This window comes from Pseudophryne corroboree, chromosome 5 (assembly GCF_028390025.1).
Source record: "Pseudophryne corroboree isolate aPseCor3 chromosome 5, aPseCor3.hap2, whole genome shotgun sequence".
Lineage (NCBI taxonomy): Eukaryota > Metazoa > Chordata > Amphibia > Anura > Myobatrachidae > Pseudophryne > Pseudophryne corroboree.
The window spans coordinates 273,453,826-273,480,105 of record NC_086448.1 but is presented as its reverse complement, the minus strand read 5'-3'; the positions used below and the strand labels follow the sequence as shown (position 1 = coordinate 273,480,105).

Below are 26,280 nucleotides of genomic sequence, written 5' to 3'. Positions count from 1 at the left end.
TGCTGCAGAGATGGTTGTCCTTCTGGAAGGTTCTCCTCTCTCCACAGAAAAATGCTGTAGCTCTGACAGAGTGACCATCGGGTTCTTGGTCACCTCCCTGACTAGGGCCCTACTCCCCCGATCGCTCAATTTAGACGGCTGGCCAGCTCTAGGAAGAATCCTGGTGGTTTCCGAAGTTCTTCCATTTATGGACGATGGAGGCCACTGTGCTCATTGGGACATTCAAAGCAGCAGATATTTTTCTGTACCCTTCCCCAGATTTGTGCCTCGAGACAACCCTGTCTCGGAGGTCTACAGACAATTCTTTTGACTTCCTGCTTGGTTTGTGCTCAGACATGCACTGTCAAGTGTGGGACCTTATATAGACAGGTGTGTGCCTTTCCAAATCATGTCTAATCAACTGATACCTCTTTCACATCGCACAAATAACCCGGTATCGACACGGCATATTGCCGTGTCGACACGGGTCAGTGTGCGATGTGAAAGCACTTTCCAAGAATAAGCGGGTCGTCTGACCCGTTAATTCAACCCGGTATAAAAGAAGGATTATACCCGGGTTGAATACCGGGTCAGGTGCAGTGTGAATGGGAGCCGCGTCGATGAGACACGGTATCCATTCACAGCATAGGGAGAGGCGGCGCAGGAGATGAGCTCATCTCCCAGCGCCGCCTCCACCCCCGCCCCTGCTGCTGCTGCGCCCCCCGCTGCTAAGGCAACCGACCCGGTATATTGCCGGGTCGGAAAGCCAGCAAAGGAGCGCAAATGCCGGATCCCACCCCGGTAAGGACACGTTTCTTTTACCGGGTGGGATACGGCATTTGCGATCTGAATGCGGTATGAATTTACCACAGGTGGGCTCCAATTAAGCTGTAGGAACATCTGAAGGATGAGTGGAAACAGCATGCACCTGAGCTAAATTTTGAGCTTCAAGGCAAAGGCTGTGAATACTTATGTACATGTGATTTCTTAGTTTTTTATTTTTAATAAATTAGCAAAAATCTAAAAAAACAACACTTTTTTCACGTTGTCATTATGGGGTGTTGTGTGTAGAATTTAGAAAGAAAAAATAAGAATTTACTTACCGATAATTCTATTTCTCGTAGTCCGTAGTGGATGCTGGGAACTCCGTAAGGACCATGGGGAATAGCGGCTCCGCAGGAGACTGGGCACAAAAGTAAAAGCTTTAGGACTACCTGGTGTGCACTGGCTCCTCCCCCTATGACCCTCCTCCAAGCCTCAGTTAGGATACTGTGCCCGGACGAGCGTACACAATAAGGAAGGATTTTGAATCCCGGGTAAGACTCATACCAGCCACACCAATCACACCGTACAACCTGTGATCTGAACCCAGTTAACAGCATGATAACAGAGGAGCCTCTGAAAAGATGGCTCACAACAATAATAACCCGATTTTTGTAACAATAACTATGTACAAGTATTGCAGACAATCCGCACTTGGGATGGGCGCCCAGCATCCACTACGGACTACGAGAAATAGAATTATCGGTAAGTAAATTCTTATTTTCTCTGACGTCCTAGTGGATGCTGGGAACTCCGTAAGGACCATGGGAATTATACCAAAGCTCCCAAACGGGCGGGAGAGTGCGGATGACTCTGCAGCACCGAATGAGAGAACTCAAGGTCCTCCTCAGCCAGGGTATCAAATTTGTAGAATTTAGCAAACGTGTTTGCCCCTGACCAAGTAGCTGCTCGGCAAAGTTGTAAAGCCGAGACCCCTCGGGCAGCCGCCCAAGATGAGCCCACCTTCCTTGTGGAATGGGCTTTTACAGATTTTGGCTGTGGCAGGCCTGCCACAGAATGTGCAAGCTGAATTGTACTACAAATCCAACGAGCAATAGTCTGCTTAGAAGCAGGAGCACCCAGCTTGTTGGGTGCATACAGGATAAACAGCGAGTCAGATTTCCTGACTCCAGCCGTCCTGGAAACATATATTTTCAGGGCCCTGACTACGTCCAGCAACTTGGAGTCCTCCAAGTCCCTAGTAGCCGCAGGTACCAGAATAGGCTGTTTCAAGTGAAACGCTGAAACCACCTTAGGGAGAAATTGAGGACGAGTCCTCAATTCTGCCCTGTCCGTATGAAAAATTAGGTAAGGGCTTTTATAGGATAAAGCCGCCAATTCTGAGACACGCCTGGCTGAAGCCAGGGCTAACAGTATTACCACTTTCCAAGTGAGATATTTTAAGTCCACAGTGGAGAGTGGTTCAAACCAATGTGATTTTAGGAACCCCAAAACTACATTGAGATCCCAAGGTGCCACTGGAGGCACAAAAGGAGGCTGTATATGCAGTACCCCCTTGACAAACGTCTGAACTTCAGGAACTGAAGCCAGTTCTTTCTGGAAGAAAATCGACAGGGCCGAAATTTGAACCTTAATGGACCCTAATTTTAGGCCCATAGACAGTCCTGTTTGCAGGAAATGCAGGAAACGATCCAGTTGAAATTCCTCTGTAGGGGCCTTCCTGGCCTCGCACCACGCAACATATTTACGCCAAATACGGTGATAATGCTGTACGGTTACATCCTTCCTGGCTTTGATCAGGGTAGGGATGACTTCATCCGGAATGCCTTTTTTCTTCAGGATCCGGCGTTCAACCGCCATGCCGTCAAACGCAGCCGCGGTAAGTCTTGGAACAGACAGGGTCCCTGCTGGAGCAGGTCCTTTCTTAGAGGTAGAGGCCACGGGTCCTCTGTGAGCATCTCTTGAAGTTCCGGGTACCAAGTCCTTCTTGGCCAATCCGGAGCCACGAGTATAGTCCTTACTCCTCTCCTTCTTATGATTCTCAGTACCTTGGGTATGAGAGGCAGAGGAGGGAACACATACACTGACTGGTACACCCACGGTGTTACCAGAGCGTCCACAGCTATTGCCTGAGGGTCCCTTGACCTGGCGCAATACCTGTCTAGTTTTTAGTTGAGGCGGGACGCCATCATGTCCACCTTTGGTTTTTCCCAACGGTTCACAATCATGTGGAAGACTTCTGGGTGAAGTCCCCACTCCCCCGGGTGGAGGTCGTGTCTGCTGAGGAAGTCTGCTTCCCAGTTGTCCACTCCAGGAATGAACACTGCTGACAGTGCTATCACGTGATTTTCCGCCCAGCGAAAAAACCTTGCAACTTCTGTCATTGCCCTCCTGCTTCTTGTGCCGCCCTGTCTGTTTACGTGGGCGACTGCCGTGATGTTGTCTGACTGGATCAGCACCGGCTGACCTTGAAGCAGAGGTCTTGCTAGGCTTAGAGCATTGTAGATGGCCCTTAGCTCCAGGATATTTATGTGAAGTAATGTCTCCAGGCTTGACCACAAGCCTTGGAAATTTCTTCCCTGTGTGACTGCTCCCCAGCCTCTCAGGCTGGCATCCGTGGTCACCAGGACCCAGTCCTGAATGCCGAATCTGCGGCCCTCTAGAAGATGAGCACTCTGCAACCACCACAGGAGAGACACCCTTGTCCTTGGTGACAAGATTATCCGCTGATGCATCAGAAGATGCGACCCGGACCATTTGTCTAGCAGATCCCACTGGAAGGTTCTTGCGTGGAATCTGCCGAATGGGATTGCTTCGTAAGAAGCCACCATCTTTCCCAGGACCCTTGTGCATTGATGCACTGAGACTTGGCCTGGTTTTAGGAGATTTCTGACTAGTTCGGATAACTCCCTGGCTTTCTCCTCCGGGAGAAACACCTTTTTCTGGACTGTGTCCAGGATCATCCCTAGGAATAGAAGTCGTGTCGTCGGAATCAGCTGAGATTTTGGAATATTGAGAATCCAACCGTGCTGGCGCAGCACTATCTGAGATAGTGCTACCCCGACTTCCAACTGTTCCCTGGATCTTGCCCTTATCAGGAGATCGTCCAAGTAAGGGATAACTAAAACTCCCTTCCTTCGAAGGAGTATCATAATTTCGGCCATTACCTTGGTAAAGACCCGGGGTGCCGTGGACAATCCAAACGGCAGCGTCTGAAACTGATAGTGACAGTTCTGTACCACAAACCTGAGGTACCCTTGGTGAGAAGGGTAAATTGGGACATGTAGGTAAGCATCTTTGATGTCCAGAGACACCATATAGTCCCCTTCTTCCAGGTTTGCAATCACTGCTCTGAGTGACTCCATCTTGAATTTGAACCTTTGTATGTAAGTGTTCAAGGATTTTAGGTTTAAAATTGGTCTCACCGAGCCGTCCGGCTTCGGTACCACAAATAGTGTGGAATAGTACCCCTTTCCCTGTTGTAGGAGGGGTACCTTGATTATCACCTGCTGGGAATACAGCTTGTGAATGGCTTCCAATACTGCCTCCCTGTCTGAGGGAGACGTCGGTAAAGCAGACTTTAGAAACCGGCGAGGGGGGAGACGTCTCGAATTCCAATTTGTACCCCTGAGATACCACTTGAAGGATCCAGGGGTCCACTTGCGAGTGGGCCCACTGCGCACTGAACTTCTTGAGACGGGCCCCCACCGTGCCTGAGTCTGCTTGTAAAGCCCCAGCGTTATGCTGAGGACTTTTCGGAGGCGGGAGAGGGCTTTTGTTCCTGGGAACTGGCTGTTTGTTGCAGCCTTTTTCCTCTCCCTCTGCCACTTGGGCAGAAATGAGGCGCCTTTTGCCCGCTTGCCCTTATGGGGCCAAAAGGACTGCGCCTGATAATACGGCGTCTTCTTAGGTTGAGAAGCTACCTGGGGTAAAAATTTGGATTTTCCAGCAGTTGCCGTGGCTACCAGGTCTGATAGACCTACCCCAAATAACTCCTCCCCCTTATAAGGCAATACTTCCATGTGCCTTTTAGAATCCGCATCACCTGACCACTGCCGCGTCCATAAACCTCTTCTTGCAGAAATGGACAGCGCGCTAACTCTTGATGCCAGTCGGCAAATATCCCTCTGTGCATCACGCATATATAGAAATGCATCCTTCAAATGCTCTATAGTCAGTAATATACTGTCCCTATCTAGGGTATCAATATTTTCAGTCAGGGAATCCGACCACGCCAGGCCCGCACTGCACATCCAGGCTGAGGCGATTGCTGGTCGCAGTATAACACCCGTGTGAGAGTATATACATTTTAGGATATTCTCCAGCTTTCTATCGGCAGGTTCCTTTAGGGTGGCCGTATCAGGAGAGGGTAGTGCTACCTGTTTAGACAAGCGTGTGAGCGCTTTATCCACCCTAGGGGGTGTTTCCCAACGTGCCCTATCCTCTGGCGGGAAAGGGTACGATGCCAATAACCTTTTAGGAATTATCAGTTTTTTATCGGGGGAAACCCACGCCTCATCACACACTTCATTGAATTCCTCGGATACAGGAAAAACTACAGGCAGTTTTTTCTCACCAAACATAATACCCTTTTTAGTGGTACTTGTATTATCAGAGATATGCAATACATTTTTCATTGCTTCAATCATGTAACGTGTGGCCCTAGTGGAAGTCACGTTTGTCTCCTCATCATCGACACTGGAGTCAGTATCCGTGTCTGTGTCTGCCATTTGAGGTAACGGGCGTTTTAAAGCCCCTGATGGCGTTTGAGACCCCTGGACAGGCACAAGCTGAGTAGCCGGCTGTCTCATGTCGTCAACTGTCTGTCGTAAAGAGCTGACACTGTCACGCAATTCCTTCCATAAGCTCATCCACTCAGGTGTCGACTCCCTAGGGGGTGACAACTGTATAATAGGCAATTGCTCCGCCTCCATCTCATTTTCCTCCTCAAACATGTCGACACAATCGTACCGACACACCGCACACACACAGGGAATGCTCTGATAGAGGACAGGACCCCACTAGCCCTTTGGGGAGACAGAGGGAGAGTATGCCAGCACACACCAGAGCGCTATATATAGACAGGAATACCACTATAAAATGTGCTTTTCCCTTTATAGCTGCTGTTAGTATCAAAACTGCGCCAAATTAGTGCCCCCCTCTCTTTTTTACCCTTTTCTGTAGTGCAGGACTGCAGGGGAGAGTCAGGGAGACGTCCTTCCAGCGGAGCTGTGATGGAAAATGGCGCCCGTGTGCTGAGGAGATAGGCTCCGCCCCCTTCTCGGCGGCCTTTTCTCCCGCTTTTTTGGTGAGTTCTGGCAGGGGTTAAAATACATCCATATAGCCCTGGGGGTTATATGTGGTGTATTTATGCCAGCCAAGGTGTTTTACATTGCTGCTCAGGGCGCCCCCCCCTAGCGCCCTGCACCCTCAGTGACCGGAGTGTGAAGTGTGCTTAGTAACAATGGCGCACAGCTGCAGTGCTGTGCGCTACCTTGTTGAAGACTGATGTCTTCTGCCGCCGATTTTTCCGGACCTCTTCTTGCTTCTGGCTCTGTAAGGGGGCCGGCGGCGCGGCTCTGGGACCGAGCTCCGAGGCTGGGCCTGTGTTCGGTCCCTCTGGAGCTAATGGTGTCCAGTAACCTAAGAAGCCCAATCCACTCTGCACGCAGGTGAGTTCGCTTCTTCTCCCCTTAGTCCCTCGATGCAGTGAGCCTGTTGCCAGCAGGTCTCACTGAAAATAAAAAACCTAAAACTAAACTTTCACTAAGAAGCTCAGGAGAGTCCCTAGTGTGCACCCTTCTCGGCCGGGCACAAAAATCTAACTGAGGCTTGGAGGAGGGTCATAGGGGGAGGAGCCAGTGCACACCAGGTAGTCCTAAAGCTTTTACTTTTGTGCCCAGTCTCCTGCGGAGCCGCTATTCCCCATGGTCCTTACGGAGTTCCCAGCATCCACTAGGACGTCAGAGAAAATGAATTTATTCCATTTTGGAATAAGGCTGTAACATAACAAAATGTGGAAAAAGATGAAACATAGGTGTCATCATCAGCACAACTCTTCAAGCCAAATCATCCACTATATATACAACAGAGGAACCTCAAAGTTAACAAGATGCCTTGTTCTACCAGTAAAAACACAGCTGAGAGTCATGTTTTAGCAAAAATGTAAACAGAAGGGGGGAAAAAATCCACACAAACAATGGAAATGTCAGGACAACACAGTACTAACAAGAAAATAAAGACACAACATTTAGTCGGATATGCACTTTTAGGGACAAGTATTGCTAATGGACAATTAGACAGGAGGAAAAGTTGGAATAAAGACCAGTCCATGTTAGCTGTACATTGCTATGATTCTATTCATGACCATGGGTGCGACATCAACTATTACACAATGCAAAAAAAAGAAATGACTGGACTACTGGAAGAAGCCATTTCCTGATTATTTCATCTTAGGACATAGCCATAGTGAGAGATAATCCATAAGTGGCTGGTAAAGTTTCTCATCAGTCACCTATTAGTTTGCTAATACAGGTGGGTGCCCACTACTGCATAGCAGATGTTGGTGAAATATGGACAGTCATAACACATAATGGGGGTTATTCCGAGTTGATCGCTAGCTGTTTTCGGTCGCTGCGCAGCGATCAGGCAAAAAAATGGCACTTCTGCGCATGCGTATGCAGCGCAATGCGCACGCGCATCGTACTATTACAACGAACGACGTAGTTTCACACAAGGTCTAGCGAAGCATTTCAGTCGCACTGCTGGCCGCAGAGTGATTGACAAGAAGAGGGCGTTTCTGGGTGTCAACTGACCGTTTTCAGGGAGTGTTCGAAAAAACGCAGGCATGCCAGGAAAAACGCAGGCGTGGCAGGGCGTGTTTGTGACGTCAAAACAGGAACTGAATAGTCTGAAGTCATCCAAAGCGCTGAGTAGGTCTGAAGCTACTCTGAAACTGCACACAAATTTTTTGTAGCCGCTCTGCGATCCTTTCGTTCGCACTTCTGCTAAGCTAAAATACACTCCCAGTGGGCAGAGGCATAGCGTTTGCACGGCTGCTAAAAACTGCTAGCGAGCGATCAACTCGGAATGACCCCTAATATGCATCCCCTATGGGCACAGATCTGATAGGATTAGTCTTTTTTATGCTTATGAACTATGTAAATATTATCATTGCTAGGTTGGTTAGTATTGATATATAGAGGGTCATGTTATTTAGGGTGTGTCCAAGAAAAACCGGGACTATGCATAGAACTTATTTGAAACCCTTTTGGCTATTTTGTGACCATCATATAACCAAGAACTTTCATTCTTGTTCTTGGAAAAATCAGACCCTTTTTAATGAGTAAACATGTATCTGTTTGATTAGAGCTTTGTATCTTTTGATCGAGAAAACTGCAAAGGGAAATTTAACTTAATCAATGGACAATCTTGAAAGAAACACTTTGTGCCACACTCCTTGAGCCATTATTAAGTTAAGTGAAGCCACGCATGACATTCCCTGCAGCTGTTACAGGGAGCACAATGTCTTATGACCAAAGACTCAATGATTATTTTTATCAAATGAAATGTTCCGGTTCACTGTACAATCTTTCAAGCTGCCATCAGCTAAGTACCTAAGTCTTCTGAGGAATGTACAGAGAGCCACAGAACTAGCAAAATATTAATAGGAAAGTCAATCAAGCATTTTATTTTAAAGTTCAAAGCTTCTGCCAAGATGCATGAAAAATGTACAGAACATGTGGCACAAGAGGGTATCAAGGGCCTGATTCAGAGATGGACGCATATCAAATAGCCGCTGTGCAATAATATGCCAATGCTGCAGGTGGTGTCTTGTGTAAGTGCGGCTTCACTAATCTGCTGCTAAGTCATAGGACGCAGCATCGGATCATCTGCATGAACACCTGTCATCTCAGTAACCCGAGGGTTACTCAGAATGGCTGGGAAATGCACGCTGCTGAAGCCAGTGAAACTAAATTCAATGACGCACAGCACTCCCATGAAACGGGGCCGCCAGACCTCATTTTCACAAATGCTGCTAGTCACTTCCTCCAAATGGCAGCAGTATATCAATCATGCTGCAGCGCTTGGGACACTGGTGGTCATTCCGAGTTGTTCGCTCGCTAGCTGCTTTTAGCAGCCGTGAAAATGCTATGCCGCCGCCCACTGGGAGTGTATTTTAGCTTAGCAGAAGTGCGAACGAAAGGATCGTAGAGCGGCTACAAAATAATTTTGTGCAGTTTCAGAGTAGCTCCAGACCTACTCAGCGCTTGCGATGACTTCAGACTATTCAGCTCCTGTTTTGACGTCAGGAACACGGCCTGCCACGCGTACATTTCCCCAGCCACGCCTGCGCTTTTATCTGGCACGCCTGCGATTTTCCGCTCACTCCCTGAAAACGGTCAGTTGACACCCAGAAACACCCTCTTTCTGTCAGTCACACTGTGGCCAGCAGTGCGACTGAAAAGCTTCGCTAGACCTTGTGTGAAACTACATCTTTTGTTGTAATAGTACGCATGCGCAGAAGTGCCGATTTTTTAGCCTGATCGCTGCGCTGTGACCGAAATCTGCTAGCGAACAACTTGGAATGACCCCCCTGCGCGTAGCATTGCAGACATGGACATGTGCATTGTCACTTCTGCACAGATCCAAGTATATCGCTGCTATACAGAAGTACGGGTTTATGAACATCTCTGAATTAGGCCCTAAGATCTTAACTTTCAGTTCAAATCAATGGGTTTTGTATTTTTTTATATGGAGTATTTTTATTGAGGTTATATTCTTAATGGTACAACAAAATAATTATTAGTCATAACAGAAAGGAAAGAATAGCATAACAGTCAAATATGCAGCAGAGCATGTAGATAAAGGACAAGCAGATATTAGCAATTCAATTGTGATGACTGTATATGCGTTACAAAATGTGGTACATACATTTGAGCAAATATAAGACACATTATCAGGGAATACAAACAACACCACGGGACACCTAAGGGGATCTAAAGGGCAGAAGGTTCCAGGTCTAAGGTAAAGTGGGAAGCAACAGAGTTTACCAACCCAATCCAGGTAGCAAGGGGCAGTGCCTGTGGAGCAATCCAACACCTAGCAATAAACACCTTAGCTAACAATAGGAGGACAATGACACAGTTCTGCAGACCAGAATTATATTACAGATGGGCATGACCTCAGCAGATGCCCAAAATCAGTGACAGGAACTTTGTATTTAGGGCAGGAGGTAGAGGTTCAATTGCTCCAGCCTATTCAAACGCATTGGACCCAATAGATTCTGTGCAGCATATAGGGCCTACCGTATATACTTGAGTATAAGTCGACCCGAATATAAGCCGAGGCACCTAATTTTACCACAAAAACCTGGGAAAACTTATTGACTCGAGTATAAGCCTAGGGTGGGAAATGCAGCTCTAGCCTTACACAGCCCTCATACTGCCAGATATGCCCCCACAGTGCCAGATATGCCCCCACACAGTGCCAGATATGCCCCCACAGTGCCAGATATGCCCCCACAGTGCCAGATATGCATGCCCCCTCAGTGCCAGATATGCCCTCACACTGCCAGATATGCCCCCACACAGTGCCAGTTATACCCCCACACAGTGCCAGATATGCCCTCATGCTGCCAGATATGCCCTCATGCTGCCAGATATGCATGCCCCCTCAGTGCCAGATATGCCCCCACACAGTGCCAGATATGCCCTCATGCTGCCAGATATGCATGCCCTCAGTGCCACATATGCCCCCCCCCCCCAAGTGCCAAATATGCTCCCCCAGTGCCTGCTATAACTTACCTTCCGCCGCTCCCGCATTGTCTTGTGAAGGAGGGACACGGAGGGCACAGCGCGCGCCTTTCCTGCGTCTCCAGCGGCCGCGGCGGGTCTGTTAAATGAAGTGCCGGTTCGTGAGCCAATCAGAGCTCACAAACGGGTGCGTCCTTTAATAGACCCGCCGCTGCCGTCGGAGACACACAGGAGAGGCGCGCGCTGTGCCCTCCGTGTCCCCCCTTCCCACTGCACTGCACTGCCAGCACTGACTCGAGTATAAGTCGAGGGGGCTTTTTCAGCACAAAAAAAAAGTGCTGAAAAAGTCAGCTTATACTCGAGTATATACAGTAATTCAGAGTTGATCGCAGCAGCAAACTTGTTAGCAGTTGTGCAAAACTATGTGCACTGCAGGGGGAGGGGGGCAGATATAACAGAGAGAGTTAGATTTGGTTGAGGTGTGTTCAAACTGAAATCTAAATTGCAGTGTAAAAATAAAGCAGCCAGTATATATCCTGCACATAAACAAAATAACCCACCCAAATCTAACTCTCTATGCAAATGTTATATTTGACCCCCCCTGCAGGGCACATGGTTTTACCCAACTGTTAACAAATTTGCTGCTGCGATCAACTCTGAATTACCCCCATAGAGTAGTATCTGCTGAAACTAAATGAGGGGAGCCAAGGATCAATGTCTAGTCATTGCCCGTCTTGGGGTCAAATTACCCTCCAAAAGTAATCTCAATGAGGGAATTCAATTGTTTTTCTCGCGGTCGCCACTAGATGCAGCAGCAATTCAATTGTTTTGCCGTACGGGCGTCCAGCAGCCACAGAGGTCACATTATTTTCTTGCAGCCTTCTGAGGTGCGAGAAATTTTTTTTTGCAAACTCTGTACTTTGGGTGTCCAAAACAGTAGTTCTTAGAAGCAAGGATGTCAAGCAAAGAACATATAGGCAAATTGAATATTTACAAATAACATCATTATTGCCATTGTCATGTGCAACACATTTGTGTGTGTTGGATAATTTGTTTTGCATTAACACTTCTCTGAAGAATTCCACCTAGAGGCACAAAATGTGTCACATAAATGTAAAGGATGACACCCGATCACCCACAACTCAGTGTTTGTGCAAAAATTAACTTTTGTATGTATTCCCCTCTGCACAAAGAACATATGTACCAGTGCCGTAACTAGACATTTTAGCGCTGTGTGTAAGAAACGGTATCGGCACACCCCCCCTTATGCAAAATAGGGGCAGTGCGCGCAAAAAATATAGGGGCGTGGTCTCATGGGGGAAGGGGTGTGGCCACAAATTAATACCAATTCATATTACGGTGCACAGTAGTCTCCATTATTCAAATCACACCACACAGTAGTGCCACTACACCAGGTAGAGCCTTTTATACATTATGGCGAAGAGATTCCCCTTTTTACACATTACGGCAGACATCGTCCACCTTTTTACACATTACGGTAGACAGAGTCCCCCTTTTTACACATTATGGCAGCCAGTCCCCCTTTATACACATTACGGCAGACAGCGTCCCCTTTTTACACATTACGGCAGACAGCGTCCCCTTTTTACACATTACGGCAGACAGCGTCCCCTTTTTACAAATTACGGCAGACGGCGTCCCCCTTTTTACACATTACGGCAGACGGCATCCCCCTTTTTACACATTACGGCAGACAGCGTCCCCTTCTTACACATTACGGTAGATAGACAGATAGATAAAATAGATTATACTTACTGTCTCCGCTGGCTCAGGCAGATCCCGGGCAGCCAGGGAAGGAGGAGGGGAGGAGAGAGCCGCAGCAGCGCACTGTAATTGGTGGAGGCGCCGCTAGAGCCGTCTCTCTCCTTCCACATAGGCTGGCCGCCGCCGCTGTGAATGCTGGGATGAGGGAAGCGCATCCCAGCATTCACAGCGGCCAGCCTATGTGGAAGGAAAGGGACAGCTGCAGCGGCACCGCCACCAATTACAGTGCGCTGCTGCGGCTCCCTCCTCCCCCTCCTTCTCACCTGCCCCCAGAGCTGCTTCTCTCCTCGATCGGCACACAGGCGGCTTGTAATGAGTCAATTTGACTCATTGCAATGCCGCAGACTTAAGGGAATGCGCGCGGTTGCGCCATCAGGGCGACTGTGCTGTTGCCAGGCACACACGTAGTTACGGCCCTGATATGTGCTCTCTACCCCTTTATCTCATTTTAAGAATATCTCTGCAAGCTTAAATCTAGTTTTGCTCTGTTCTGCAAAATTAGGTACCCCAGTACACTGGAGGAAAAAAGGGGCAGTAAGTATCAGCAGTCATCTTGGTAAAGGAAAAAGCTTCAGTTATGGAGCATCATGGAAGGAACTCCATATTGCAACAATTCCCACTAGCAAAATCATCATTAAGAGGGTTTTTTGCAGTTACTTTTTTTTAATTAGTTTTAAAGCTGCAGTGTGTGGCATCCTATTCGGCTACCAATGCACTGAGCAGAGGAAAGGTTATTGTATCTCAAATGGGGATCTCTTCAGTAATTTATACCCAAAAATGGGAGCCCAGAGAACTTTAGGGGTGATTGATCTAAGACTAGGGTTGGCAACCTGATACACTTTTGGGGCCGCATTCCAACCTTCAACTGAGCCAAACATCAGTCTCCAGGGGCGGATTGGGATGGAAAACCAGCCCGGGAAATTTATGGAAGCAGCCCTAATGGGGCCCGGTTGTGTTGTGGGGGGGGTGAGAGGTTTGTTGGGGGGGGGGGGGGGGGCAGGATGCTCCAAATGCATGTCAGCAACTATAGATTAAGACAACACTGCATTTGCACTTAATTAAGCATGGCTCACATGTAAATAGCTCTCATGTCCAATGCACAATTGATCCAACAATGGGCCTGACTCACTGTATGTCCGCAGTCATTCCCAATTTGGTTGCAAGTGACCTGAGAGTTTCTCAGACTTCCAATGTCCTGGCAGCTGTGCAAGATGGTGATTCGATGCTGCGTCCCGGACACAGATAGCGGATCACAAAAGCAATCAGTGGCATTTGTATATGCATGTAGATCCTGCTGCAGATTAATCTGCTGCAGTGATCCCTCCTGCGTGCAACCGTGAACCAGGCCAAATGTCACCAGAGTGAGAACAGAGGCTAGTTACAAAATGTAAGAAATATAAACACAAATCAAATCTACTTTTAATCCTAAACCCTATAGCTTCATCTTACTTTACATAGCTGTAGTAAGCATGTATTGGGAGCTGTCTGGAGGATTGTTGGAATAAAATGCAGGCCTATTTCAACATTGTCAGCATGTAGAGCACAAACAGAAAAAAAAAATCCTCAACTCGGCTGCAAAGCATGATTAGTAATTATCCATTCCTGACAGTCGTCCTTGTTGTTGTACACCAGCATATGCATATTCAGCATATTCCAGTTTCTTAACAGAAAAGAAAAAACACCTGCGCTATGTTGTACCAATGGGTTATTCCCTCTAATCTCTCATAAAATCAAGATAACATAATTAGATACAAATCAAAAAGGACGGTAGGTTTTATATTGAATTAATATAACAATTTATTAAAATATTTATTTAAATATTTATTTAAAAACATAGAATTTGTGACATCTGTATTTGACTAAAATAGACTCAATTCATAAGTCATCAGCTTAAAACGTTCAGTTCATGGGTCAACGACAATCACTTATCCCCTAGGAGAATTTAAATAGTACCCCAGGCTAGGATTCTCTCCAAATTATGGTCCACAGTATAGATGTTTGGTGAGTGACAGCTTTTGAAAGTCCCTCTTTTAAGCACAATGTGCAAGCTTTTTCATGCAGGTAGGGATTTATTTCTCAATCTCACCATAGCAGGTTGGGTCCAAAGTGGAGAGACCAATTCGTGCCGTCCGGGTCAATCAAAGGTAGAAATTTCTCCAATTTAGCAGGGGATAAGTAGTGAAATCTGTCCAGCAATATCGTCTCTACGCGTTTCGCTGATGTTAGCTATCAGCTTCCTCAGGAGTGATTCACTCCTGAGGAAGCTGATAGCTAACATCAGCGAAACGCGTAGAGACGATATTGCTGGACAGATTTCACTACTTATCCCCTGCTAAATTGGAGAAATTTCTACCTTTGATTGACCCGGACGGCACGAATTGGTCTCTCCACTTTGGACCCAACCTGCTATGGTGAGATTGAGAAATAAATCCCTACCTGCATGAAAAAGCTTGCACATTGTGCTTAAAAGAGGGACTTTCAAAAGCTGTCACTCACCAAACATCTATACTGTGGACCATAATTTGGAGAGAATCCTAGCCTGGGGTACTATTTAAATTCTCCTAGGGGATAAGTGATTGTCGTTGACCCATGAACTGAACGTTTTAAGCTGATGACTTATGAATTGAGTCTATTTTAGTCAAATACAGATGTCACAAATTCTATGTTTTTAAATAAATATTTAAATAAATATTTTAATAAATTGTTATATTAATTCAATATAAAACCTACCGTCCTTTTTGATTTGTATCTAATTATGTTATCTTGATTTTATGAGAGATTAGAGGGAATAACCCATTGGTACAACATAGCGCAGGTGTTTTTTCTTTTCTGTTTTGTGACTTTATTGGGGATTACCACCCCCTACACCAGCTGCTACTGACAGCGCACCCCATCCATATTTCTCCTTACTTGTTTATATTCCAGTTTCTTGTCTGGGGACTCTGTAGTAACATGCTCACTCTGACATGGAATAGTAGAGAAGGAAGTGGAGTCTGGTTTCTCTTTTGGGATTCAATAAAAAATGAGGTCAGTATGGGTGTAGGTGCAAGCTTAACCTCGTTTTACTCACAGAATCATTGTTATTTGACATTATAATAGTAGACAAAGAGGCAAGGCTAAATTTGCAACTTTTGGTACTTGGAAACTGATGAATCTAGTCAGGGAGTAGTAAATATGTAAATAAAGTCAAGTTTAATATGCTCTTTGGACTTTTCAGAAACTTTTTATTCTTGCTAAACCAGCAGTACATGCATATTTCTCTTCCTCTTTGGATTCTTAAGAATTATGTAGTCAACACTGGGGAACTTATACATTTAAGCAGTGGCGGATCCAGGGGGGGGGCACTCGGGCCCGTGCCCCCCCGGTCATTTGTGGCCTCCCCCCGTCCCCCCCGCGGCGTCTGCGCCACACAGGGAGATGACGGGCGCCCGCTGAGATTGTGTTACCAGCGGGCGCCCGTCTCCCTGCACAGCGGTAGCCGGAGCTCAGTACTGAGCTCCGGCTTCCGGCGCTGTCACTGCGCCGTGCGCTATGGGAGAGACGTCAGTCATGACGTCTCTCTCATAGTACTGAGGAGAGGACGCCAGCCAGGAGGAGGACTGCAGCGGCGCGGGAACGGGGCTCGGTAAGTATTATGTTTTTTTTTTCCTTAATGCAGCGGGTGCATCTCCTGGGGGAAAACTACGGGGGGGACATTACTACTGGGGGGGCATCAACAAGGGGCATTACTACTGGGGGGGCGGGGGGGATTACTACTGGGGGCATTATAACTGGGGGCATTATAACTGGGGGCATCACTACTGGGGGGGCAGCTACTGGGGGCATTATTACTGGGGGGCAATCTATTGGGGGCACCTAATGGGGGACATTTTTACTGGGGGCATTATTACTGAGGGGCATCTACTTGGGGGGGGGGTCATCTATTGGGGGCAGCTACTGGGGGCATTATTACTGGGGGCATTACTACTGGGGGGTCATCTATTGGGGGCAAAGTCCTAGGGGGCATTACTACTGGGGGCAAACTACTGGAGGACATTATTACTGGGGGACATCTACTGGGGGGCAAGCTACTGGGGGACATTATTACTGGGGGACATCTACTGGGGGCAAACTACTGGGGGGCATCTACTGGGGGCAAGCTACTGGGGGACATTATTACTGGGGGCCAACTACAAAGGTGGTAACTACTGGCGGCTTAACTACAGGGGCATTACTACTTGGGGGCTAAACTACAGGGGCATTACTACTTGGGGGCTAAACTACAGGGGCATTACTACTTGGGGGCTAAACTACAGGGGCATTACTACTTGGGGGCTAAACTACAGGGGGGCCAAACTACTGGGGGCATAACTACAGGGGCCAAACTACTGGGGGCATTACTACTGGAGGCTAAACTATAAGGGGGGCATAACTACAGGGGCTAAACTACAATGGGGCAAACTACAGGGGGGCATTACTACTGGTGGCTAAACTAGTGGGGGCATTACCACTGGGAGGCTAAACTAAAGGGGGGAGGTAAACTACTGGGGTCATAACTGCAGGGGCATTACCACTGGGGGCATAATGACTGGGGGCATTACTACAGGCAACATTACTACTGGGAGCAATACGGGCATTGCATAAAGGACACCACTACTATGGGGTCTATATAAGGGGCACTACCAGTACAGTGGACATTGCATAATGAGGGCTACAACTGTGGGCATTGTATAAGAAGCGCCACCTCACATGCACCGAAGCCGCACGCAAATGTACTTGCCCCTTCCATGGTGCCTCCCCTATCATTTTCTTCTGGATCCGCCCCTGCATTTAAGAACTGAGCATCAATGGCCAGGAGTCCACCGGATTCTGCAACAGACAATGGGGCAGATGTATTAACCTTGAGAAGGCATAAGGAAGTGATAAACCAGTGATAAATGCAAGGTGATAAATGCACCAGCTAATCAACTCCAATACGTAACTTAACAGGAGCTGATTGGCTGGTGCATTTATCACTGGTTTAACACTTCCTTATGCCATCTCCAGGTTAATACATCTGCCCCATTGTCTGTTGCAGAATCTCTCACTATGATGAAAATCTTTTCTCCGTTGTAAAGTCATTTTCTCCTCCTAGAGCTCTACGCTTTCACTTGGTAAAGGGGTCTATCCTCAAGTGACTAATTTCCGTGACTTAGGAACTACTCTAGGCTCACCTCCTGATGCCTTCTCTCACATCACCTACCATGTTAATTTATCCTTTTCTTCTGGTCCCTAACCTTCCTCTTTCAAATGTGTCCTGGTCTCTATCATTCATAAGAAACCACCTGCTCTATCTAATTACACCCAATCTCTCTCAACCCCACACCTCTTCCATAGTGGACTGCCACGCACTTCCTTCCTCTACTCCCACTCTAATACAGCTTTTAATCTCTGCATTCCATCAAAACTGCCCTAACAAATGTTACAGACAAGCTCTTTACGGGCAAATCCGCAAGTAATTTTTCTATTCTTATACTCCTCAACCTCACTGTGGCATTTGACACCACTGACCACCTCATCGTTCCTGTAAAGCCTCCATGAAACAGCATTTTACCTAAAATGGAAGTGGTTGTCTTTGATCCCACCAAGGTCTCCTCTCTATCCCGCCCCACGCCATCTGTTAATGTCTCCCTCTCCTCAGTCCCCAAAGTCCACTGTCGAGGTGACTCTGCTCTCCTCCACATACAGTCTCTTTGCCAATCCTGGCACTTTCTCCTCGGTAATATTTGCAGCATCTGTCCGTTTCTCATCCTGGAAGCCACTAAAACTCTGTCAGACCCATACAATCTCTCGCCTGGATTACTGTAACATATTTCTCTCCAGCCTTCCCAATGCACACCTTGCCCCTCTTCAGTCTATTCTCAAAACCACTGACTGTTCCTCTCATGTTGCTTTCTTGGTATACACCAGCTCTTTTCTTTAAGTTCAAGAACCTTGGATTGCATCATCGCTGGAGACAAACTATGGAGAACTACTTCTGGACTAGCGCCATATCTGGCAACAGCAGTTGTCTTGTTATGCGAGCATCATTATCCCCTGGTTATCATGTGTATGGAGCACAGGGAAATTCTCAACTAGAATTTATGCAACTTTTGTATCCATGAATTTGGACTTTGTTTCATGTGTGTTGAAAGTCATTATACTACTTTCTTCCAGTAGGTCAATCGGAATGAGAGTTCATTAAGTTTAAACACTTCCGTTTCTAGAGCTTTGCTGGTTTTCCCCGGTAAGCATGCAAGGGGCCTCTTGTAAAAGGACTTTTGGCTTTGATGCAGGACCGTGACCTGAGCATCTTTATCAGGAAGGATGAGGTAAAAAAAAAAAAAAAGAGCAGATTCATCAGCGAGCTTCATCCTAACACGCCCAATCAGACTTGTACGTATTAGCGGTCAGTCTTTTCCACCTTTTCCAATAAAGCTGCGCACTTCCTAGTTCCATGAAAAAAAAAAACTTAAAAGTTCACACATTTGTTGTGTTATTTATGCAAGGTTGTTGTTGTTATTCCCGTGAATAAATTCTAAATCCCATTTTGAACATGCAACACACACATGCAACAGCAGGACTGATCAGAGTCTGGATGACTGCTAAAAGAAAACGTGCCGTCAGTGGCTAGAAGATAAACAGTAAAACTGCTTCAAATCAACAGCAAAAAATAAGTAGATTCAACTTTTCTCTTTCAAACAGGAGAAGGATGAGAACATGGGGCACACAAATCAGTTATCACTTTAACCAACATATCAGGCAACTGTGAAATATTGTTTGTTCTCAAAAGCATGCAATACTAGACTTAATTTATGGGAAGATTGACTGTATTCACGCCAGCAGCAATCACACAAAATAACAGAACACTCAAGGAGTGGGATGTATCATAATTTGTGTGCGATGTATCCCTAGGATCCCTTTCCAGGAAGTTCTTTTTTTTTTTTTTTTTTTTTGCAAAGAAGCACAAAGGCTTCTAAAGGAAAGGCCAGCTGTAGATGGCATTTGCTGTTGAGCAGAATTTTATGGGCCTTGCTGTGCCAAGAGTCCTTAGCAGATATCTTTGGTAAGCCACTGAAAACTGAAGTTTTAGCATAGTGTACTGTTTGATACATACCGTCCATAGTGAGAAAACATGCTTAAGTCTAATAGATGTACATACTGTAAAGTAATTCTCCATATTTATTACACAGGAAAATGCTCATTGTGCAAAATATTTTACTGCTGTTATCCTTGTCAGTGGCAAATGCAGGATTTCTAGAGGAGGGTTTCCAAATGAAATACTCCAATGTTCTGCAGACTTGCAAATTGTGTAAGTGAAGCAGTCAGGGGGAGCAGTATAAGAAGTTAGTAACAACCCTGGACATTAGTGTAAACACTGGCCTTTTTATACACTGGATATTGTATGGATTACATTATTAATATTTAACACTATAGATGGTGTATCATATAGGCTATATTAAACATTGAAATAATACAAATAAGTGGTCAGGAAAAGGTTAAACATACCATAATAAATAAATACTGAAACATAATAGAACCAGTACTGCACTTTTTAAGCACACATTCTCCCGCCTCATGGTAAAGTTCCTGTCTCTTCTTCGTGGCAGCTACTTTCTGGTCCAGTGCACTGATCAAGTTCAGTTCAAGTTTATGGTCATCAGCCAAAACAAATTGACAGACGAAATTACAATTGTACAAGGCATCAAGTAGTAGCAGGCGACAACATAAAACAAACATAAAAATGAATCATTCATGATTGAGGACTCAGATCCACACGCACAGCAAAATCGGTAGAAGAAGCTCCTAGCACTGGGCATGCGCAGCAGCTCCGCTCTGCCCCTTAAACTGCATGTTGTGGTGGCAGCTCTAGTAATTGTATTACATACCATTCATAATTTGAGCCACTTGCCAAGAGGAGTGGGGTTTCCAGGCAACCGGAAAACCCCACTGCGTTTGCCTATGCTTGTACTGCACACTCAACCCCCACATGGGTCAATGCTGCTATATGCGGCATTTGGAGGAGGGCCATGATGGTGAAATTCACAGCAAATTACACATCACTGACCTCCTGAAGGGCTGGTTTACTCTGTTGGTAGTCAGGGAGAGCATCCCAAAATTCAGAAGCCCCCTGAACGGGTTGAGGCCGGGAGACCAGCGGTTGGGATCCTGTCTGTCAGCATACCGACGCCAGGATCCCGGCCACCAGAATGCCGTCAGGGGAACGTGTGCAACGAAGTCCATACGGGCTCGCTGCACTCACCACAGGTTCTGTGGACACCCACAGAGTGAGAATAGACATGGGCCCCCTGCCAGCATTCTGGCGGCCAGGATCCCGGCATCGATATGCTGACCGCTTGGGTCCCGACCACCAGGATGGTAACCGCATCCCCCTGAACATTCAGTGAATATAGGCAACTATGCAAAGACACTGTCATACTTTCTTGTGCCTAGAGTTTTCAGCATAAGATGACTTTATCAAGTATAGTATATGTTAAGACACAACCTGCTATAAACATACAAACAAAATAAATAAATAAATCTTGTATACCTCAAGTTCAATTTCCCTCCGGTTGATGTCATCTGTCGACTGATTAAGCTTTTCTAGCTCTCCCTGGTAAAAAGAAAACAAAGCAAACATATCAAAACTAGCTCTTACGTAGAAATGTAAAAATAAAAGAATGATAGCCAGCAAGCACAGCTGCAAGAGGATGGGTTCTTATTTCTTAAACATTCATTCTAGCAAAGTGTGGCTATAATGAGGCCAACTGAGGCAACGGGCAGTGTCGGACTGGGGCATGTAGGGCCCACTGGGGGAATGCAGTAGTAGGGGCCCATGTTTAGGGGTGTGGCCAGTCCGCAGAGGGGGTGTGGCCTGCCACCTCATTGGTTTGACTAACCATTAGAGAGTGCAACGTCTGGGCCACTTTAAAAAAAGTCGAATTGAGATGCGGGAGAGCAGCGCTACAGCAGCGGCTATAGTAGCGTAGCTCGAGGATGTGTCAGAGCCGCCGCTCACGGCAGCGTCCACCCGGCTCCAGCAGGTCTCGCTTGCTGGAGCCGGGTGGACGCTGCCGTGAGCAGCGGCTGTGACACATCCTCCAGCTACGCTGCTGTAGTGCTGCTCTCCACCGTCTGCCCGCGGCTCTCCCCCGTCTCCCCGCTGGTCTCCCCCGTCTTCTCCTCTCGGCTCCCTCATCTCAATCCGACTGTTTTTAAAGTCGGATTGAGATGGTCCAAAGGGGGGCCGAAACCTGTCGGTTTTGGCCCCGTTTTCGACAGAAGCACGCCGAATCCACGTGCTTTTCGACAAGTCGAATTCCTCGACTTGTCGAATAATTTGGGGTTATATTGAATAAGTCGGAACCCCTTCCGACCTAAAAAAGTTGAAAACTGCCGTCTTTTCGACAGATAGCAGCTTTCGACTTCAATTGAATATACCCCGTAGTGCTCTAGAATATCATAATTTTTTCACTACACCTTTCGGCCAAAGGTGTCTCATTGTGATATTCAGAAAAATATATGAAATTAAATAAATCATGTTTATATGTAATCCTTAGGTTCAGTTATGAGGTGAGGGACAGAATTTGCTTCTTTTTGTGCATAAATTTTATGATGGAAAGCCGATCCCAGTGTTCAGAAGACCGCCGCCCACAATTCCCACTCGGTTGGTGGGTCCACGCCACCAATAGACTGGAAATAGAACCTGTGAAGAGCTCACCACTGGGCCCGATGTGTGGCGAACGCAGAAAACCTGCGATGAGACTCACTGCCTTGCTGATGGGATTCCAGCAGACGGGATGCCGCTGTCAGTAAAATGACTGCCGGGATATCGTATGTATCCCAGTTTTGCCTATTACATTGACCATAAATAATTTTAATTGGTCCTGGGTCTCCAACCCAGGGCACCCCTGCAAGCGTATTAAGGCACCCCGTTTGGGTTCCACTGTGTTAACATGTTATTATATGGTATCGTAATTTTAAAAACACTATTTATACCCTTTATATAAAACAACTGCAAACAACTCTTCACATCTCATTCTCTAAGCGTTATATATATATCAAGTGTCTGTGCGAACAATCTGTATCGGCACTTATCACAGATTTTAGGGGCCCATTTATCAAGCCTTGGAGTGATAAATAACACGGTGATAAAGTACCAGCCAACCAGCTCCTAACTGCCATGTTACAGGCTGCGTTTGAAAAATGACAGCTAGGAGTTGATTGGTTGGTATTTTATTACCATGCTATTTATCACTCTCCAAGCCTTGATAAATCTAGTCATTTGTAGCATAACAATTTACCAATGCAAGGCCCCGAGCGCCTCTGTGAGGATATGTGCCTGACAGTGCTGGTGAAGGGTCACTGAAAAATATGCTTGTGCACTGTAATTTCACCCAACGGGATCAAGTAAAACCTTTATGGCCTCACAGGTACCCAACTTCTGAGTACGGGGTAATAACATCTAAAGTTGATGTTACCCTGTTATGAAAGCCAAAGCTTTTCGCTACTTGAAAATTGCAATAAGTTTCTTTCTACATAGAGGTCTATGGGGACAGCAGTAAGTGGCCCTAAATAGGCAAGCACTGGAGCAGTTTCAGATTTTTCTAGTGTTTGCTTTTGAGAAACTGAAAAGGTATGAAAATCCCATTGCCCCTCTGTTTACAACATTCTAAGCAACTTTACAGGGTTGATCTCTAGGGGCATAGGGGGAGGAATGGGCCAGGTGGCGTGTGGCAAAACAAATTCAGTCATTGCAGTCCAGCCCCCTTTTATGTTTTACTACAGTTCCTCACATTACGTTATTCGGACATAGGGCCATGATAACTAGACTGCTAGAAGTGGCGTCATGCGTGGGGTTGTACACTCTCCTAGGAGCAGAAATACTCTACCCCCAAATTCAGGAGTCTCCTGAAAATTTTCAGGATAGTAGGCAAGTACAACTTACAAACATTGTACTAATTTAGGATAAGTAGAATATGTAGTATTTTTGATAAGTAGAGCAGCTGGGCTCTTTATCTATATCTTGAAAAGAGCCCAACTGCTCGAAACTCATCAGTGGCACTTTGAAGTGGAAGCTCTAATTCTCTGAAAAGACTGCCATTGCCTGGTCCTATGCCATAGAGCCCAGCAGAGTGTTCTATCCGGAGGACACTCTGGGGTCTATTTACTAAGCCTTGGATGGAGATTAAGTGGACAGAGATAAAGTACCAGCCAATCCGCTACTATCCTCCATGTCACAGGCTGGGTTTGAAAAATGACAGTTAGGATTAGTACATAGACCCCTCTGTGAATAATGTCAGTGGCTCCCAACTAATTCACAGAGTAGGACTTTGTCTTCTGAACTAAAGTATCTATGTTTAATATTGCTGTCCTATTGCTTAGTGTAATATGTTTGTGATTTTACAATCACTTATTCAAATGTATCTATTTTCATTCTATTTAATATGTGCTTGTTGTTGTTATATATAGAGATGAGTGGATTCGGTTTTACTCGGATTTACTCGGTTCTCAAAACGGCATCTTATTGGCTCACTGATGTCACGTGTTTTGGATAGCCAATCAGATGCCGTTTTGAGAACCGAGTAAATCCGAGTAAAACCGAATCCGCTCATCTCTAGTTATATACAGTATATATATTTGTTTAATTTTTTTTCTTAGAAATATTCCTTAACTATGTAGCGCCCATTGGCCCTCACTACAGGCAGCTTTAAAAAGGTAGGGCTCATAATTCATACCTTTCCCATAAATTATATATTTTTATATATATATATATATATATATATATATATATATATATATATATATTCTGACTTCTTACACACTTAAAAAAAACACAATCCAGCTCTCGGCGCTTAGCAAATAGACAGAAAAAATAAATTTATACACTGTAGAATTAAATAGACTCTAATATAAAAAAAGCAGCAGAGTATAAATTTATGCCTGTGTGAGCAAAAAATAATGGTGTCCTACCCCTTATTACAGGAGAGGACCCTAAGACAGAAGAATATATACAATACCAAATGGTCCATAGGATGATTGAAAGCACAAGCAAAATTCTTAATAATTGATTTATTATAATGCAATTTAAAACTCAAAAATCAACCACAATAAAATATATATAAAAAATAATGTACATAATATACATGACTGAATAAATTGGGTTAGATGACAAAAATCACTTCCCACATAATACTAATTGTTAATTTCTATATGTAGTAATCCAACCTAGTGGATAATTATCCTATAACCTGATACGAGGTGGATTAACCTAACTGGAATCAGTGCACTGATTGAGTTAATGGGGGATATCAATTGGTAGTAGTCCCGCAAATGTTTGAATTTAATGTCCCCGCAGGTGCTTGTCCCGAGCACTAGGTAAAGTTCCAATATATTATGAAGAATAAATTATGTATTTAGACCGGTATTAGTGCTTAGATCATAAATGGACCATTACACGCTCACCACCAAGACGTTGTAGGAGGGGTACCTTGATTATCACTTGCTGGGAATACAGCTTGTGAATGGCTTCCAATACCGCCTCCCTGTCGGGGGGAGACGTTGGTAAAGCAGACTTCAGGAACCGGCGAGGGGGAGACGTCTCGAATTCCAATTTGTACCCCTGAGATACTACCTGCAGGATCCAGGGGTCCACTTGTGAGTGAGCCCACTGCGCGCTGAAATTCTTGAGACGGGCCCCCACCGTGCCTGAGTCCGCTTGTAAGGCCCCAGCGTCATGCTGAGGACTTGGCAGAAGCGGGGGAGGGCTTCTGTTCGTGGGAAGAGGCTGTCTGCTGCAGTCTTTTTCCCCTTCCTCTGCCCCGGGGCAGATATGAGTGGCCTTTTGCCCGCTTGCCCTTATGGGGACGAAAGGACCGAGCCTGAAAAGACGGTATCTTTTTCTGCTGCGAGGTGACTTGGGGTAAAAAGGTGGATTTCTCAGCCGTTGCCGTGGCCACCAGGTCCGATAGACCGACCCCAAATAACTCCTCCCCTTTATACGGCAATACTTCCATATGCCGTTTGGAATCCGCATCACCTGACCACTGTCGCGTCCATAACCCTCTTCTGGCAGAAATGGACATCGCACTTACTCTTGATGCCAGAGTGCAAATATCCCTCTGTGCATCACGCATATATAGAAATGCATCCTTTAAATGCTCTATAGTCAATAATATATTGTCCCTGTCCAGGGTATCAATATTTTCAGTCAGGGAATCCGACCAAGCCACCCCAGCACTGCACATCCAGGCTGAGGCGATTGCTGGTCGCAGTATAATACCAGTATGTGTGTATATACTTTTTAGGATATTTTCCAGCTTCCTATCAGCTGGTTCCTTGAGGGCGGCCGTATCAGGAGACGGTAACGCCACTTGTTTTGATAAGCGTGTGAGCGCCTTATCCACTCTAGGGGGTGTTTCCCAACGCGCCCTAACCTCTGGCGGGAAAGGGTATAATGCCAATAATTTTTTAGAAATTAGCAGTTTTTTATCGGGGGAAACCCACGCTTCATCACACACCTCATTTAATTCATCTGATTCAGGAAAAACTACGGGTAGTTTTTTTACACCCCACATAATACCCTTTTTTGTGGTACTTGTAGTATCAGAAATGTTCAAAACCTCCTTCATTGCCGTGATCATGTAACGTGTGGCCCTACTGGAAAATACGTTTGTTTCCTCACCGTCGACACTGGAGTCAGTGTCCGTGTCAGTGTCTGTATCGACCTGAGGTAACGGGCGTTTTATAGCCCCTGACGGTGTTTGAGACGCCTGTACAGGTATTAATTGATCTGCCGGCTGTCTCATGTCGTCAACAGTCTTTTGTAAAGTGCCGACACTATCACGTAATTCTTTCCATAAGACCATCCAGTCAGGTGTCGACTCCCTAGGGGGTGACATCACTAACACAGGCAATTGCTCCGCCTCCACACCATTTTCCTCCTCATACATGTCGACACAACGTACCGACACACAGCACA

The 26,280-nt window shown here is 46.0% G+C and overlaps 1 protein-coding gene across 2 annotated transcripts in view; it reads right to left on the bottom strand.

The window, feature by feature from the left end:
- The window catches only part of SH3BP5 (SH3 domain binding protein 5), a 168,563-nt gene that overhangs the window by 124,288 nt on the left and 17,995 nt on the right, over positions 1 to 26,280 (bottom strand). For both annotated transcript variants that reach the window (XM_063922346.1, XM_063922345.1), the window contains exon 2: positions 20,851 to 20,913. In XM_063922346.1, coding sequence (XP_063778416.1) covers positions 20,851 to 20,913 — 63 coding nt within the window. The remainder of the gene's footprint in view (positions 1 to 20,850; positions 20,914 to 26,280) is intronic.